Source organism: Hemicordylus capensis, chromosome 7 (assembly GCF_027244095.1).
Source record: "Hemicordylus capensis ecotype Gifberg chromosome 7, rHemCap1.1.pri, whole genome shotgun sequence".
Classification (NCBI taxonomy): Eukaryota; Metazoa; Chordata; class Lepidosauria; order Squamata; family Cordylidae; genus Hemicordylus; species Hemicordylus capensis.
This window is the reverse complement of record NC_069663.1, coordinates 8,776,087-8,791,515: the sequence shown is the minus strand read 5'-3', so window position 1 is coordinate 8,791,515 and position 15,429 is coordinate 8,776,087. Positions and strand designations below refer to the sequence as shown.

The 15,429-nt window shown below is 45.9% G+C and overlaps 1 protein-coding gene across 4 annotated transcripts in view; it reads right to left on the bottom strand.

Annotated features, from left to right (window-relative positions):
* Positions 1-92: 92 nt before the first annotated feature.
* Positions 93-15,429, bottom strand: part of LOC128332920 (protein argonaute-3) — a 62,291-nt gene continuing 46,954 nt past the window's right edge. For 3 of the 4 annotated variants that reach the window (XM_053267741.1, XM_053267743.1, XM_053267744.1), the window contains 8 exons: positions 12,209-12,393; positions 10,586-10,745; positions 7,806-7,896; positions 6,585-6,779; positions 6,092-6,226; positions 3,274-3,375; positions 1,742-1,941; positions 93-355 (listed from right to left, as the gene is read on the bottom strand). In XM_053267741.1, coding sequence (XP_053123716.1) covers positions 247-355; positions 1,742-1,941; positions 3,274-3,375; positions 6,092-6,226; positions 6,585-6,779; positions 7,806-7,896; positions 10,586-10,745; positions 12,209-12,393 — 1,177 coding nt within the window. In that variant the 3' untranslated portion in view covers positions 93-246. Of the gene's footprint in view, positions 356-1,741; positions 1,942-3,273; positions 3,376-6,091; positions 6,227-6,584; positions 6,780-7,805; positions 7,897-10,585; positions 10,746-12,208; positions 12,394-15,429 lie in introns of those variants that run through there. The other variant, XM_053267742.1, reaches the window with a different exon arrangement.

Genomic DNA, 15,429 nt, shown 5'->3' with positions numbered 1-15,429 from the left:
TTTCATATTGCATAATAGTGCCGTGTTCTCAGTGAAGTAAACAATCTTCCTTGCATCAATCCAAGGATAAGGCCTGCGCTTCTTCATAGGATCCGCTTCAGCAGCAGCAGCAGAAGTACCCCACTCCCCCATGAACTGACCCTCTCTGGAAACATACACTGTATGTGGCTTAATTCTGCAGTTCTTCCTTTTGTGAATAGGCTCCATTCTTATTGGGTTGTGGTTTTTTAAAAAGTATCTATATAGCTAAGCAAAGTACATGGTGCGTAAGGTGTCTTGGTGAATCTGTACGGCCTTAGCGAGAGCTTGGGGATCTCTCCCATTGCTCTGCCCTGAAACATGGCTTCCTTCAGCACTGTAAGATAAAGAGGGGAAAGGGGTGGGAAATAGGTTTAGCAAACACCTTAAGGCACAAGATGCACTCTACAGAACCATGCTCCTTTCTTGCACTTTTTAGACAACTAAGCTGCAAAGACAGATATCCTGTGTGGAGTAGTCCTTCGGCTAGTCCCCGAACTACTTCACATAAGCCAGCCAGAACAGCTTTTAAAACTGTTTTGTTCTATGTTCTTCTGAACTCTTAAAGGCGCAGGCCAGTAAAAATATAAAACACAGATGGCATTTCAGTAATGGGATCACGTGCGGGGGTGGGGGGGGAGAAAGAGTAAATGCACATCTCTTCTCCTTAGGAGGGAGGTGAGCTGGTCTTGTGGTAGCAAACATGAATTGCCCCCTTTGCTAAGCAGGGTCCACCATGGTTTGCATTTGAATGGGAGAGTACATGTGTGAACGCTGGAAGATCTTCCCCTTAGGGGATGGGACCACTCTGGGAAGAGCATCTGCGTGCTTGCAAGCAGAAGGTTCCACGTTCCCTCCCTGGCATCTCCAGATAGGGCTGAGAGAGACTCCTGCCTGAAACCTTGGAGAAGCTGCTGCCAGTCTGAGTAGACAACACGGAGCTAGATGGACCAGTGGTCTGCCTTGGTATAAGGCAGCTTTCTATATTCCAAATTTCAGTACAGAACAGATCACTGGAACACGTCCCAATCACTTCTACAGTGATTTGAAGGAGGCCCTCTGTAGGGACAGCATGGAAGCTTGGAAAACCCTGCAACATCTAACATGTAACCTGTGATACAGCCACTTGCATTAACCATTAGCACAATCCCTCCCCCGCTGATGTGCACACACAATTTTTAAGGTGATGGATAGCACAAACTACAGTATGTGCGCATAATACAGCTGCACCACCCATTAGATTGTAGGTGTGGTAGGAGCTCATGAGTGTTCAAGACTCCCCAGCATACCAATGGAATGAGGGAATAAATCAGGCCTGCTCAACTTAGGCCCCCCAGCTGTTTTTGGACTACAACTCCCATAATTCTCAGCCACAGCAGCCAATAGCCAGGAATTATGGGAACTGTAGGCCAACATCTGCAGGAGGGCCGAAGTTGAGCAGAACTGGGCCTGTGTTGTGTGTGCTCTGGTATACTAGGACTGAACCACAGTGCTTTGTGGCCCAAAAGATCCTGACTGAGGTCAATGGAAGGGGAAAGACTAGGAATCACCCTTCAGTCTCTCTTACAGCAGCATTTGAAATGATATGCTGGGCCTGAACTCAACAACCTGGTATCCTCATGTGCAAGTGCCCTAAATAATGATGATGTTGGCTTTTGCTCAGAAACCCAATTAAAAAACACTCTGGCAGGTAGCCCACAGCCAGGCAGCTCTTCCCTCTTACCTGTCATGTTCTTTGTCCACAAGATGGTACCTTGCCCGGAATGCTACCAGGTGAGCATAATACGCTGGTGCAGGTATAGACACAGATCGCGTGCAGCGCACGTAGGTGTGGCAAAGCTGGTAAGTTAGCAGCTGAAGTTCGTCTGCAGTAAAACAGTTATCATCCCACAATACATGATAATGCGAGGGACGGCTGGTACCCTAGGGAGAAGGGAACATCAGTTCAAGTGGTCCAATTTGTTCTCCACATACAATTCCTTGGAATTCCTACACAGTAGCAAAGTGAACTGGTCAACATAACCAACACAATTCTTGTTGATACCAAAAAAGGATCAGGGGTGTGGCCACCTTTGGTGGAGGAGGAACAAATGTCCCTGGGCTGTCAGGGTCTAGGGGCCGCCACAATGCCTCCTCCTCCCGCCAGCCCCCACCCATTCCCAGCCAGCAAGCGCTTTTGTCCACCAGCTGGATCAGGGGCGGAGCAAGGTTGGAGTGGGCCCAGAGACAAGATTTTTAAATCCACCCCCCCCCCGAAGCTCAGCTCATGAAAAGGAGGCTGAATAGTGGTAACAAAAAGCGCATGCATACACACACACACACACACACACACACACCTCTCTACGTGCCACAACAGAACATCATCCTAAATTATTTTTTGAAAGGTTTTGTAAAGTGTGGACGATGCAAGTCATTTAATGGAACTAGAGAAAGACATGCTGTTCTGGTAGCTCCAGGTCTTAACACTCACATCAACTTCGGAGGATGAATACAACTGAAGGAATCCCAGGCAGGTGTGTGGCTGGGGGAGTCAGTCATGTGACTTGCCTCTGGGGGGTCCCCAAGGCAGTGGGCCCCCAGATAACTGTTTCCCCTTGCCCTATTATAGTTTCGCCCCTGAGCTGGATGTTCTTTTCCTCCCTTGCTCCACGTGGCCTGTCAGTCCCATCCACCTGGCAAGCGCTTCGTTCGCTGCTTGGTTTGTCTTTCTCTCCCTTGAACAAAGCAGCAGCTGGCCACGCCCTCTGTGCTGGTGTGCATCTGCCATGGGGGCAAGGGGCGTGGCTGGCTGATGGGCCAGCTGGCAAGCCCGCTATGCTGTTGAAAGGAAGCCCCGGATGTTTTAGCTTCACCCTTTGTACACTCGGCACATCAGACCTTGCCAAGACTTCTACCCACTTCTGCCTCTCCAAGGAAACCACCAGAGTTTATCCCATCAACCACTTCAACATACATAAATGTTATCTGAGAGAGGTTCCGGATTTTGATCTCACCCTGGTAGGTGGGACTAATGGCTTGTTTAGCTGCAAATCAATTTGTATGTGCTTATTATAAGTAACCAGTCAGAATGAGTGCTGTTGCTTTAAACTGCCTTGGTCTAAAAACCATTCCACTTTGCAGATTCAGTCATCTCTCTCATCGGCAGACTCAACATCTCAGCCAGACACGGAGTGATGAAAGGTTTTGGCTCCACTGGCTGTGAGTGCAATTTATGAAGGAGAAATAGTTGTCCACAGCACACGTTTTATTTCTTACCTGTATTCCTGCATGGCTACAGAGGTAAAAATCAAATTCATATGGATGTGTAATGTCTGTATCTACAGTTGTTCCAGCTGGGATGTTGCCACTTCTTCCAACCTAGAAAGAGATTAGATCCCCAGGGTGAAATCTGCCTGCCAGTTCTTACAGCAAATGCAAAGGGGACAAAAGAGTATGGCTAAAACTTCAGCCATTTGCTTCCATTCTGTGAAGGAAGGCAATCTGCTTCTTGATTTGGGGGTATTCGTTACATTGGACAAAGATCCATCTTTAAATCTTTTATCTTAAATCCATCTTTTAAATTGTGAGACAGCTATTTTTAAATTTATTTTATTTATATCTATGTAAACTGCTTTGGGAACTTTTGCTGAAAAGCAGTATATAAATATTTGTCATATTCCTATTAAAAAATACCACTTTTTAAAATTAACATAAGAACAGCCCTGCTGGACCACACCCAAGGTCTACCTAGGCCTGCATCCTGTGGACCCCAAATGGCTCACTAGAGGCCTCTTTGAAGCCCACAAGCAAGAGATGAGGGCATGCCCCCTCTCTGGCTGTTGCTTCCCTGCAACTGGTATTCACAGGCATCCTGCCTCTGAGGTTGGAGGCGGCCTATAGCCATCAGGACTAGTAGCCACTGACAGACCTGTCCTCCATGAATTTGTCTAAGCCCCTCTTAAAATCATCCAAGCTAGTGATCACCACCACCATCCATGGCAGAGAATTACACAGATAAATCATGCACTGTGTGAAAAAGTACTTCATTTTGTTGGCCCTACGTGTCATGGCAATCAGTTTCATGGGAAACTGATTACCCTGATGAGAGTGGGAGAAAAATTTCTCTCTATATATACCATGCATAATTTTATAAACCTTTATCATGTCTCCCATTAAGTCACCTTTTTTTCTAAACTAAAGATAGAATCCAACCCTTCAACTGGCCAACAAAGTTTAGTCGCAGTACCTATGTTTTTAGCTAATCCTTAAAAAGAGAAGGTTGTAGAGCCTTCTGCTAACTGAGCAAAGAGGCACCTTTTAAAGTGATGGTTCTCTTCTGTTTAGCAGAGGGAGAGCAACTGGCCCTATCCAGCTCCAGCACGGCACAGCGGCTGTTGCTGGTGTCTGTCTTACGTTCTTTTTTTTAGATTGTAAGCCATTTGGGGACAGGGATCCATTTTATTTATTAATTATTATATTTCTATGTAAACTGTTTTGAGCATTTTGTTGAAAAGCAGTATACAGTATAAATATTTATAGCTGCAGCAGTTTGATGCAAGTGTATTGTATACTAATTAGTTGTCAATTCCTAGTTTTGCTAGCAAGACAAGCATTTAGCTATTACTAGAGTGATTTCCAGAGAATTATCTCACAACAAGTCATTCACACAGAACAGCTGTAATCAGCTGTTGACTATACATACAAGTCTAAATAAAAACAGAACAACAGTATGCATCTCACCTCACCGATAACATAGATATAAAGGTGTCTGTAATATGTAATGCAAAACTCACACTTAATGGAATAAAAAGACAGCAACTGTAATAAGGCCTCTCATTTTAACATTTACAAAGTGAAGGAGCTAAAAACATCTCTCACAGTAGCAAGAAACTGAATCTAACAAACAATTATAGAACTGTTGTAAGGAAACAACAGGGAGGAGAGCTGGTCTTGTGGCAGCAAGCGTGAATTGTAGCCTTTGCTAAGCAGGGTCCACTCTAGTTTGCATCTGGATGGGAGACCACATGTGTGAGCACTGTAAGATATTTCCCTTAGGAGATGGGGCCGCTCTGGGAAGAGCACCTGCATGCAGAAGGTTCCAGGTTCCCTCCCTGGCATCTCCAGAAAGGGGAAAGAGAGACTCCTGTCTGCAACCTTGGAAACACCATTGCCAGTCTGTGTGGACAATACTGACCTAGATGGACTAACCGTCTGACTCTGTATAAGGCAGCTTTCTATGTTCCTAAACAAGATAATATATGTTAAGTGTTTTGAACTAAAGTTCTAGATTGATTGATTAAGTGCCGTCAAGTCAGTATCGACTCTTAGCAACCACATAGATAGATTCTCTCCAGGATGATCCATCTTCAACTTGGCCTTTAAGGTCTCTCAGTGGTGCATTCATTGCTATCATGTTCGAGTTCATTCACCTTGCTGCCGGTTGTCCTCTTCTCTTTCTTTCAACTTTTCCCAGCATTATGGACTTCTCAAGCGAGCTGGGTTTTCACACAATGTCTCCGAAGTATGAAAGTTTGAGCCTGAGTCTTGAGTTAACAGTCTTGAGTTAACAGTCTTGAGTTAACAGTCTTGAGTTAACAGTCTTGAGTTAACAGTCTTGAGTTAACAGTCTTGAGTTAACAGTCTTGAGTTAACAGTCTTGAGTTAACAGTCTTGAGTTAACAGTCTTGAGTTAACAGTCTTGAGTTAACAGTCTTGAGTTAAAAATCTGGATTGATTTGTTCCATGATCTGTTTGTTTGTTTGTTTGTTTGTTTGCCTGGCTGTCCATAGTATCCTCAAAAGTCTTCTCCAGCACCAAAGTTCAAAAGCGTCAATACTTTTTTCTGTCCTGCTTCTTCAAAGTCCAGCTTTTGCATCCATAGAGTGTCATGGGAAAAAACTATTGTCCCAAGGATGCTAATCTTTGTAGGTATAGACATGTCACGGCATCTAAATATCCTTTCCAAGGCCTTCATTGCAACCCTATCAAGTGCTAGTCTGCGGTGTATCATGCTATATACATGCCAAGAAATATAACTTAAAAGCTTTCTTCAACCATCTATTTGGGGACAACTTCCTGTTTGGGCAAGCCTTACCCGTTCTGTCCTGTCAGCACAGAAGAGTCTTGTGTGATGCCTCTTCTGCACAACAATGTATGTTATGCCAGGTTGGTAATCCTTTTCCAGACTGATGCAGGCCTCTCTAATTGCTAGCAGCTCATAATATAACACCTATAGTGCAGAAACACAAAAGTAAGCATGAACACCAAAGAAAATTTAAATCAAATTTTTATTGCAAAACACACACTTCTGAATTGCTCATCCTAAGAGGTTACTTGAGTAAAGTTACTCGAGAAGAGCAAGTTGGAAGTAAACAGACGTCACTCTCTCTTACCCATAACGACCCATCTTGTCCCCCATTGCTAAATTTAGTAGGCTTATATAGAAGATAATATACCATTTTCTCTGGCTTTCACAGTCTTAGGCAGGCAGCACTGTGAGACAGTGGGGTTGGTACAAAATTGGGCTGAGGTTGCATTTCTAACTTGGAAATGAGCATCCTGACTCAGAACAAGTGCACTGAGCCAACCTGTCGAAACTGTCCTTCCGATACGCCGTCACGATAGAAGATGATTCGGGTGGGCTTGAAACGTGTTGACTTGTAAAATTGGATGAGAAGTTCTCTAACCATGGAGGCCAAATCTTGGATGATCTCTTGGCGTGGCTTCTGTACTCTCACTGTGGCACAATACCTGCTCGGATGGGCATCCATGCTACCTACAACCTTAAAAGAGCCACAATTATAGTTCAGCTTTGTTCCAGTTATTAGCAATAACAACCTACAATGCAGCACAGGATCCTAGCTACACACCATCCACTTATTTTAAAATCAATACATCCTGAATCCCTACCACCCAAACTATAATATGATGAGCAAATTCAGCACAGGATTTTGCTAAATCCAGAATAAAGTCACTTCAACATTACTGTAAGTAATTTAAAAAACAACAAAATACACCCACTTTGAAACAGGCCAATATTCAGTTATTCAAACATACCTGGGGGATATTTTTCCATCACATACTGTGACAATGAAAAACTAGGACAGTTTGATTAGTCATGCTTCAGCACCACTGAGATAAATAAGACAGGTTAATCATCACTAACTTAAGTCCCATTAGTTTCAATGGGATTTAGTCATGACTAACTTAGTCTGGATCCTGCTCAATGTATATTTTGTTCATCTGAAGCCAAACAGATTTCACTTTGGAGGAGGAAAGCAGCGAGTGCTAAATTGTCATGTGAAGGATGCTTGGGTTATGCACTAATGTGCCTCCCCAACTGACGGGAGGTTCTCACAACATACACAAACAGCACACACAAACATGTACATGGTGGTGCTCAATCTGACACAAGCAGTGCATCTACCTGGGAGTTCTGGACCCCATTTGGCAGTGCTGAGACAGAAGTCAATCGTCTTCAACACCAATGTTGCTCCTTCACTGCGGTCAACTATTCTGTCTGCATTAAAATGTGCTGGAGACAAGTGCGGACTGAGCGCGTTTGGCTGCGGAGACCAGATGGGCCATTTCGTTCCTGAAAATGCCTCCGATGCACATGGAGTATAAACAACCCTGGACGCTCAAGTGCCACCTCATTTTGTATCAGGAAACATTACTGGAAAACTATGCATGGAGGACTAAGGAGACAAAGTCAAGGGGTAAATTCAGACGACCAATTCTCAGTTTCCCCCTCTCCCATTCAAGTCTGTCAGACAAAAATAATAATAATAAAAATCAACGGGACTTACAGCAGCGATGGATGGCTTCTTTCCATCCCCAGCAGGTGGGTGAGTAACATCTGCTCCCAAGAAGATCACTGGTTGTTGGAACACAGAAGGTCTTTAAAAAAAAAAAAAAAAGGTAACAAGTCAATCTAACACTGATCATTCATCTAGGTCCTAAACTATGTTTCTTGGGTTTTGTAAGAGAGGAAAGAATTCCTGCCACGTATGTACAGGCCCTAACGAGTGTTCCCTCTAACAGGGATTCCCAGATGTCGTTGACTATAATGCCCAGAATCCCCAAGCAAAAGCCATTGCAGCTGGGGATTCTGGGAGTTGTAGTACACAACATCTGGGAATCCCTGTTAGAGGGAACACTGGCCCTAACAAGTCTTCATGCTCACAACAGAGCTGCAGACTGAAGAATTACACTTTTGGAAACTGAACCTGGCAGATGCTTTTTGATGGTCGAGAACTCTCTGCTTTAACCACAAACATACCATCATTGCTGCAGAGGGGGAAACATGGACCAGCTGTGCTAAATATGGGGAAGCCAGAGAATATGTGAAGTGATTGATATCTAGAAGGGAGACACAGTCGGGTTACGCGTGATGGAAAGCCACACTCCCTGACCTTCCCCAGACTCAAATTTAGGGCCAGCTGCAGTTATTCAGTAAGAAGAGCAAGCCACTCAATAGGCCAATTCACATGATCAGAAATAGGGTAGGACAAACATCCTAGCCAAGTTTGGGAGCTGCATGCACTCCTGTTTTGTGATCGTGTGTGGGTAAAAAGTAAGGTATGAGTGAAAGCAGTGAAATTCTGCTAAGTGTCACCTGGATAGGTGGACCTTTCCTCCTATCTTGTTGTACAGCTGAGTACAGCTGCTGGGTAGGACTGAGCCCTCCTACCCAGCTGACGCTTAGCAGACCATCACTGCCTGCACCTACCTTGTTTCTTACTTGCATACTATCACAAAAAGGGAGCACATACAAGAATCCTACTCTATTTCTGATTGTGTGAACCAGCCCAATGATGTCATGGCTTTAGAGCAGGGCTGCTCAACTTCAGCCCTTCTGCAGATGTTGGCCTACAACTCCCATAATTCCTGGCTATTGGCCACTGTGGCTGGGGATTATGGGAGTTGTAGTCCAAAAACAGCTGACGGGGCCTAGGTTGAGCAGGCCTACTTTAGAGTCATAATGATATAGCCAGGAGCCACAGAATAGTGTACATAGAAAGTGGCTTTGGACTTTATCAAAAAGGCAGAAACCCCCCACCATCGGCAAACAGTTTTTGGAAACAAGTGGAGTTGCAAAAGCAGCGTGCATGACAAAGAGGGAATTTGGTGTTCAAATGCTAACAATTCCAGAGAGCGCAAGCTCCAGAGCAACTCTTTGGATCTCAGCTCACAAGCCCAGGAAACCCGGCTTCACAACCAATTCCAGGGATGTGCACTGGCTCAAAAAACCAAACCCTGGATGTCTGAGTGGGGCTCCCAGTGAACAGAAGATAGCAAATCATCATTCCTTTTACCTCTCTCAAGATCCCCACTCCCACCCTTTTAGAGTGTCTTGTGGTTGTTTCCTACCAAGCCTGATGGGGGAGCGAAATCCAGGTCCTAGAAAAGTCCATATTTTACTAGCAGAAGCATACCTGTTATCTAAAACGAATCCTTCATTTCAAGGTCTTTCAAAATCTTAAGTCTGGCTAAGCATAGTTTAAATATACCAATAGAATGTATGTTTAAATACATTAATGCATCATATAGACCAGGGTAGGCTACCTTGGTCCTCCAGCTGTTTAACTATAATTCCCATCACCCCCAGACACAAATTATTGTGTCTGGGGATGATGGGAGTTGTAGTTCAACAACAGCTGGAGGGCCAAGGTTGCCTACCCATGGTATAGATCCGTGGTGCTTTTTGATGATCCTGAAAGGAGACCGTTTCCTTGAGTTCAAGTACTTGTAACAGACAAAAAGCTCACATCAGAGGACAACAGTTATCTCTCTCAAAATCAGACTACACTTTGTTGCGATGGTATCTCAGAGCCCAATTCTCTTCAAAAATAAAAAGTTTAACCTTGTAGATTCAGGCTCTGTACTGACAAATTTCAACCCAATATTGTTTGTTTTGGCTACCTGGAATTCTTAATGTTGCAACAAGTTATCCTAAAAGAGGGAAACAGTTGCTAACCCTTAGGAAAAGGCACATCTTTAACACTGCAATCCTCAGCACGTTGACTCAGAAATAAGACCTGCTGTGGTCAATGGAGCTACCTTACTCCCAGGTAACTGTGCCGAGGGTTACAGCCAAAGTTGTGTTAAACACAGTATAAGGAAGACAGGCAACATTTCTGTGTAACTTTTCAATTCTCAACCCTTTGCTTCTCAGTCCTACTGATTAATTAGTAAATTAGGAAGGAAAAGTCTGATCAACAGCTAAAATTTAGCTTGTTAACTGGCTCAGGTGTATTGATGTTTCCAAGTATTTCAAGCATGGGATGTTCTGGAAGCTAGCAGTATATAAAACTGGAGTACAGAATTCTTGAGCCATTTTATGTTAGTCCAGGGTTTCTCAAACTGAGTACCCAGATGTTGTGGCCTTTGGCCATTGTGGCTGGGTATGATGGAAGTCATAGCCCCACAACATCTGGGGCCCCAAGTTTGAGAACCCGTGCATTAGGCAACACCTCCAAGGAAAACTTCCCTCATCAGGCAGACACCTCATCAAACAGACACAAGGGCATATTTCTGCACTAAAACCCGACAGATGCTTAACCAAACATAAAGGAGGGTTTCTTACCGTTGATGAGGTACAAGGATGTTGTTGATTCCTCCCAGTTTTACATTAATCTTTAGGCACAAGTTTGAGAGGGTCTGAGGAGATGTTTTAATGACATTCTTGACTTGAACACACTGCGTGGCCATCCCCAAAAGGGTGTCTCCCACACGCTTCACCTCCGCTGAGAAACAAGCATTGATGTGAAGGGATTTCACCAGTCACAACACAATCCCAAATCCTCTTGTTAGGCTGTCAGTTTACTTCGGTCTGGCCCTACGCCTCCAAAAACAGCCAACTACCTGACGCAAGGAGAAAAGCAGCCCAGTTCTGATGGTTCAGAACTTTGAAGGCTTTCTATCTACAGGCAAAGAAACCTAGAGGTGCTTGAAGCCGTGCTCAGAAGGAAGGAACCACTGCTGGCTTGGCTTTCTTTCCCCCTCCTGTAATTGCTCCCCCTCATCAGGGCTGATCTTCCCTAGCAGAGGGAAAATCAGCCGTAAAAAGAGAAACGCCAGAAGGAAGCACTCTAACTAGCAGGTCCTCTTTCCTTATAGCAGAGGATTCCCAACCTGTGGCACTCCGGAGGTTGTTGAACGGGAATTCCCATCTTCCCCAGCCACAATAAACTATAGCTGGGGATGATGCGAGCTGTAATTCAGCAACATCAACAGTACCACAGGTTGGGAACCCCTGCCTTATAATCGGACTTCAAGGCCTTCCAGCCTTCTTGGTCTGTAGGGCGAGGGCCTTCCAAAGCTCCAAAGAGAAGTGGGCCACTTTTCCTGTAATGTCACAAGCAGACCGACTTCCAGGTAGCATTATGGAAGTACTTCCAGTTTTTCATTTGCAGAGGGAAAGTCTTTGTAGGGCCCACAATTAAAAGTTACACAGGAAGCCACACTATACGGAGTCAGACCCTTGGTCGATCTAGTATCGTCTCCCCAGGCAGGCAGCAGCTTCTCCAAGGCTGCAAGCAGGAGTCTCTCTCGGCCCTATCTTGGAGATGCTGCCAGGGAGGGAACTTGGAACCTTACGCAGGCAAGCAGGCAGGTGCTCTTCCCAGAACGGGCCCATCCCCTCAGGGGAATAGCTCACAGTGCTCACACATGTAGTCCCCCATCCAAATATAAACCAGGGCAGACCCTGCTTAGCACAGGGCAGTTCATGCATGCTACCACAAGACCAGCTCTCCACACAAGTTATCTATATGAAGGGAAGGGGTTGGACTAGTAAAGCTAACTTAAAGGTAATCGCCCCACAGAAAGCTCCATCGTCACCCAAATATTCTCCAGCCTGCTTTCTACTGAAGAGCTCCCTTTCCCCTTCTCCAGTGGAAAGGGTTATTCCATTATCCCATGGGTCCTCAAACTTGAGATGATGGGAGTCATAGTCCAACAGCATCTGGGGACACACGTTTGAGAACTCCTGCATCGTCGCATCAGCGTTCCCTCCCTCGGCCAATTCATTGGGCAGTCCCACCAACAACCTAGCAAGGCTTTGTAAAGAAATTCCTCTGACCCAGCGCCGTCTCCCCAATTCCTCCCTTCTTATACTTATATACTAAGATTGCAGTCTGAAGGCCTGAAGTTAAGAGGGCACAATCCAAAATGAATGCAAAACAACGGCTTTCTGATATTGAATTACCATACACTGGCGTCTTCCCTGGCAAGATGACTATGATGAGCTGGAGCCCAGAGTACGTGTTTTTAAGGTGCCGGAACATGGGCTCCACACTGTCGGCACCCTGTGCATATTTGCAGAAGCACGGCTGGCCTTGGATGGGCATCCCCGCGTCCTTGGAGATCTTGCGCAGCTGGTCCGTAAAACCCCTGGACAAAAAAGAAAAAAGAAAAGGGAAAAAATAAATAAATTACAAGAGAAGGCTTACTGTTATATATAAGATGCCATCTAGATCCATGGCACTTTACAAAGAATGAGAGGACAGAGGATCCTCCTTGGGGCAGAGGACACAGGAACATAGGAAGCTGCCTTCTACTAGTTCAGCATTGTCTACACAGACTGGCAGCGGCTTTTCCAAGGTTGCAGGCAGGAGTCTCTCCCAGCCCTATCTTGGAGATGCTGCCAGGGAGGGAACCTGGGACCTTCTGCATGCAAGCAGGCAGGTGCTCTTCCCAGAGCGCCCCCCCCGCAAGGAGAATATCTTACAGTGCTCACATGTAGTCACCCACTCAAATGCAAACCACAGCAGACCTTGCTTAGCAATGGGGACAATTCATGCTTGCTACCGCAAGACCAGCTCTCCTCCCATCACAAGACCAGGAATGTAAGCTCCCTTACCCCAAGGAGCTTACAATCTAAAATAAAGTTACAAGGGAGACCACAAAGGAAGGGGAAGGAAAGGGAGGATCAGTAAACTGGGGAAGAATATGCAACTGTTTCCTGTGTGTGCAATTTGGGCTTAGTTACAGTATGGAATGCGGAGTAGGGAGGTTGTGACAAAGGCTTCATCGAAAGGGTGGGTTTTGAGGAGGGACCTGAAATAAGTGAGAGCTGGCATCCTGGAGGCACTGAGAGAGGACGTCCCAGGCAAAAGAAGCAGGAAGGAAGAAAAAAGTATGTGATGGGGCATACTGTATGCCCCATATGATGGGGTATACTGTGGTAGCACATCTACTTCCATGTAGAAGGTCTCAGGTTCAATCCCCGGCAGCATCTCCTGGTGTGGCTGGGAAAGACCCTTGCTTGACACCTGGGGGAACTGCGGCCATTCAGTGTGGGCTCAGGGTCTCTCAATCCTGGGGATAGGGCCACAGCTCACTGCAAGAACATTTACTTTACTTGCATGAGGCTCCAGGTCCAATCCTCAGCATCTCCAGGTAGGGCAGGGAAGAAAGCGGGGGGAGGGGGGATGACCCACTGCCAGTCAAAGTAGACGATACTGAGCTCGATGGCGCAATGGTCTGACTCGGCAGAAAGCAGCTCCTCCTTCCTCTTGGGGATGGGGCCACGACTCAGTGGCAGAACTTATGCATGCACGCAGGAAGTCCCAGGTTCACCTCCTGGCAGCATCTCCAGGGAGGACTGGGGAAAGAAGACTTCCTGAAGCCTTGGAGAGCCACTGCCAGTCAGTATGGACAGGACTGAGCTAGAAGGACCAAGGGACTGACTCTGTATAAGTCTGTCTCTTACGTTCCTTCCTATGTATGTTCTTTGTGGGAGCAAGAGGCCATTGGACAGCCGTGGGTGGTGGAGTGACATTTGGAGACAGGGACAGAAGAATGCAGAGACTGAGCAGTTGTGGGGGAGGAAAGCTATGGAAGGCTTTGTGGCTAAGGACAAGACGCTGATAGTAGGAGAGGAAAGAAAGCCAACACAGAGATTTAGGGTTGGAGCAACAGGAGATGAATTAGGTTGGCAGCAGGGGGCGAGATATTTGGTAGCAAGGGGGCCAATGCAAGACAATGGAAGACCAAAGAGGAAAAGACTGCGGGTGTCAAGGCAAGAGATGACCCAAGTGTGGAGTCGAGTAGCCGGTAGCGAGCTGTTGGAGGGTGGGAGGCGGGAGCTGGGAGCCCTAGCGCCCTGAGGGAACTCCGGTTTTACTCACCCCTTGGGACACAAACGTTTATAACCCTCCCTGCGTGCTCCATACACAGGGGAACGGACAGAGGGGCGAGGAGGGGGACAAAAGAAGGGAGGAGAAGACAGACAAAAAACAAGCAAGCTTTTTTTTTAAAAAAAAAAAGACAGACGCGAGGTGAGAAGTGTGGAGAAACAGGGAAACCAGACAATGTACAAAGGAGAAAAAGAACGACCTGATCACGAGAGAGAAGGAAAACCTGAAAGGAGCAACGCAGGACTATAAGAACTGGGGTGGGGTTATCCCCGTTGGGCTCTAAAGGCTTTCTATTAGTATTTTACATAGTCCTGCCCAGGAGCACGTGACGAGGATAACCCAATGAGATGCCTTGATTGCAGCAACCAAGAAGTTGAGAGGTTTGGCCTTTGACATACTGAGCTTAAGCTTCCAAAAAAAATTATCAGAGAAGCACTTGGAGATGTGAGGTGAGAGAGAGAGAGAAATCCGGGATGCAGACGTAGAGTGGGATGCTGCCAGCAAACAGAGTATACCCAAAACCGCGTGATGTGATGCGTTCGCTCAGAGGACTCATCACACCAAGTGGAGGGGGGTGGGGAGAGACAAACAGACAATATAGCAGTGGAACAGTGAGCACAGGCTGGCAGTAACTATGATTAACAGTGGTGCCAACGCAATTCTTAACCATGCCTAAAGCTGATGGGAGTGGGCTGGAGGCGAAATTGCATTTAAAAGAGCAAGGGCTGAGGTGCTGGTGAAACACATAATCATGTGGCCAATTCTTTCGTCACAGATAAGGGGCCAAAAACATTATGTATGGATAATCATGGAGCCAGGTCATTGTGCAATCAGGGCAGGGATGTGCCGAAAGCATGCATGCCCTGATGTCATTGCAGGACATCCTGCTGCACTGTCTAGATGTCCTTTCATTGTGTGAGAAGGGTGATCATCTAAATTGCCCCCCTGCAGATCCTATAAAATACTGCTTCAACAGTAACATAGATGATCACCCCTCCCACACAATTAAAGGATGTCTCAACAGAGTGACAGGATACCCTGCAATGATGTCAGGGTGGGCACACTCTTGGCATATCTCTGTCCTGATCATGTGATGAGCCGGCTCATCGTTTGAATTGGCTCGTGGTCATACAGTGACAGTCAAGAATCAAGGCATTGTATTGTGTCAGCAGAAACCGCTTGCTCCTTCTTAACAGCTCCTGCTGAGCCTACTGAAGGAAGCAGCTTTTGGACAACAAAACAATCTGTGAACAATTTGAGCTGAAAAGATGCTCAGTTTCACAAGCAT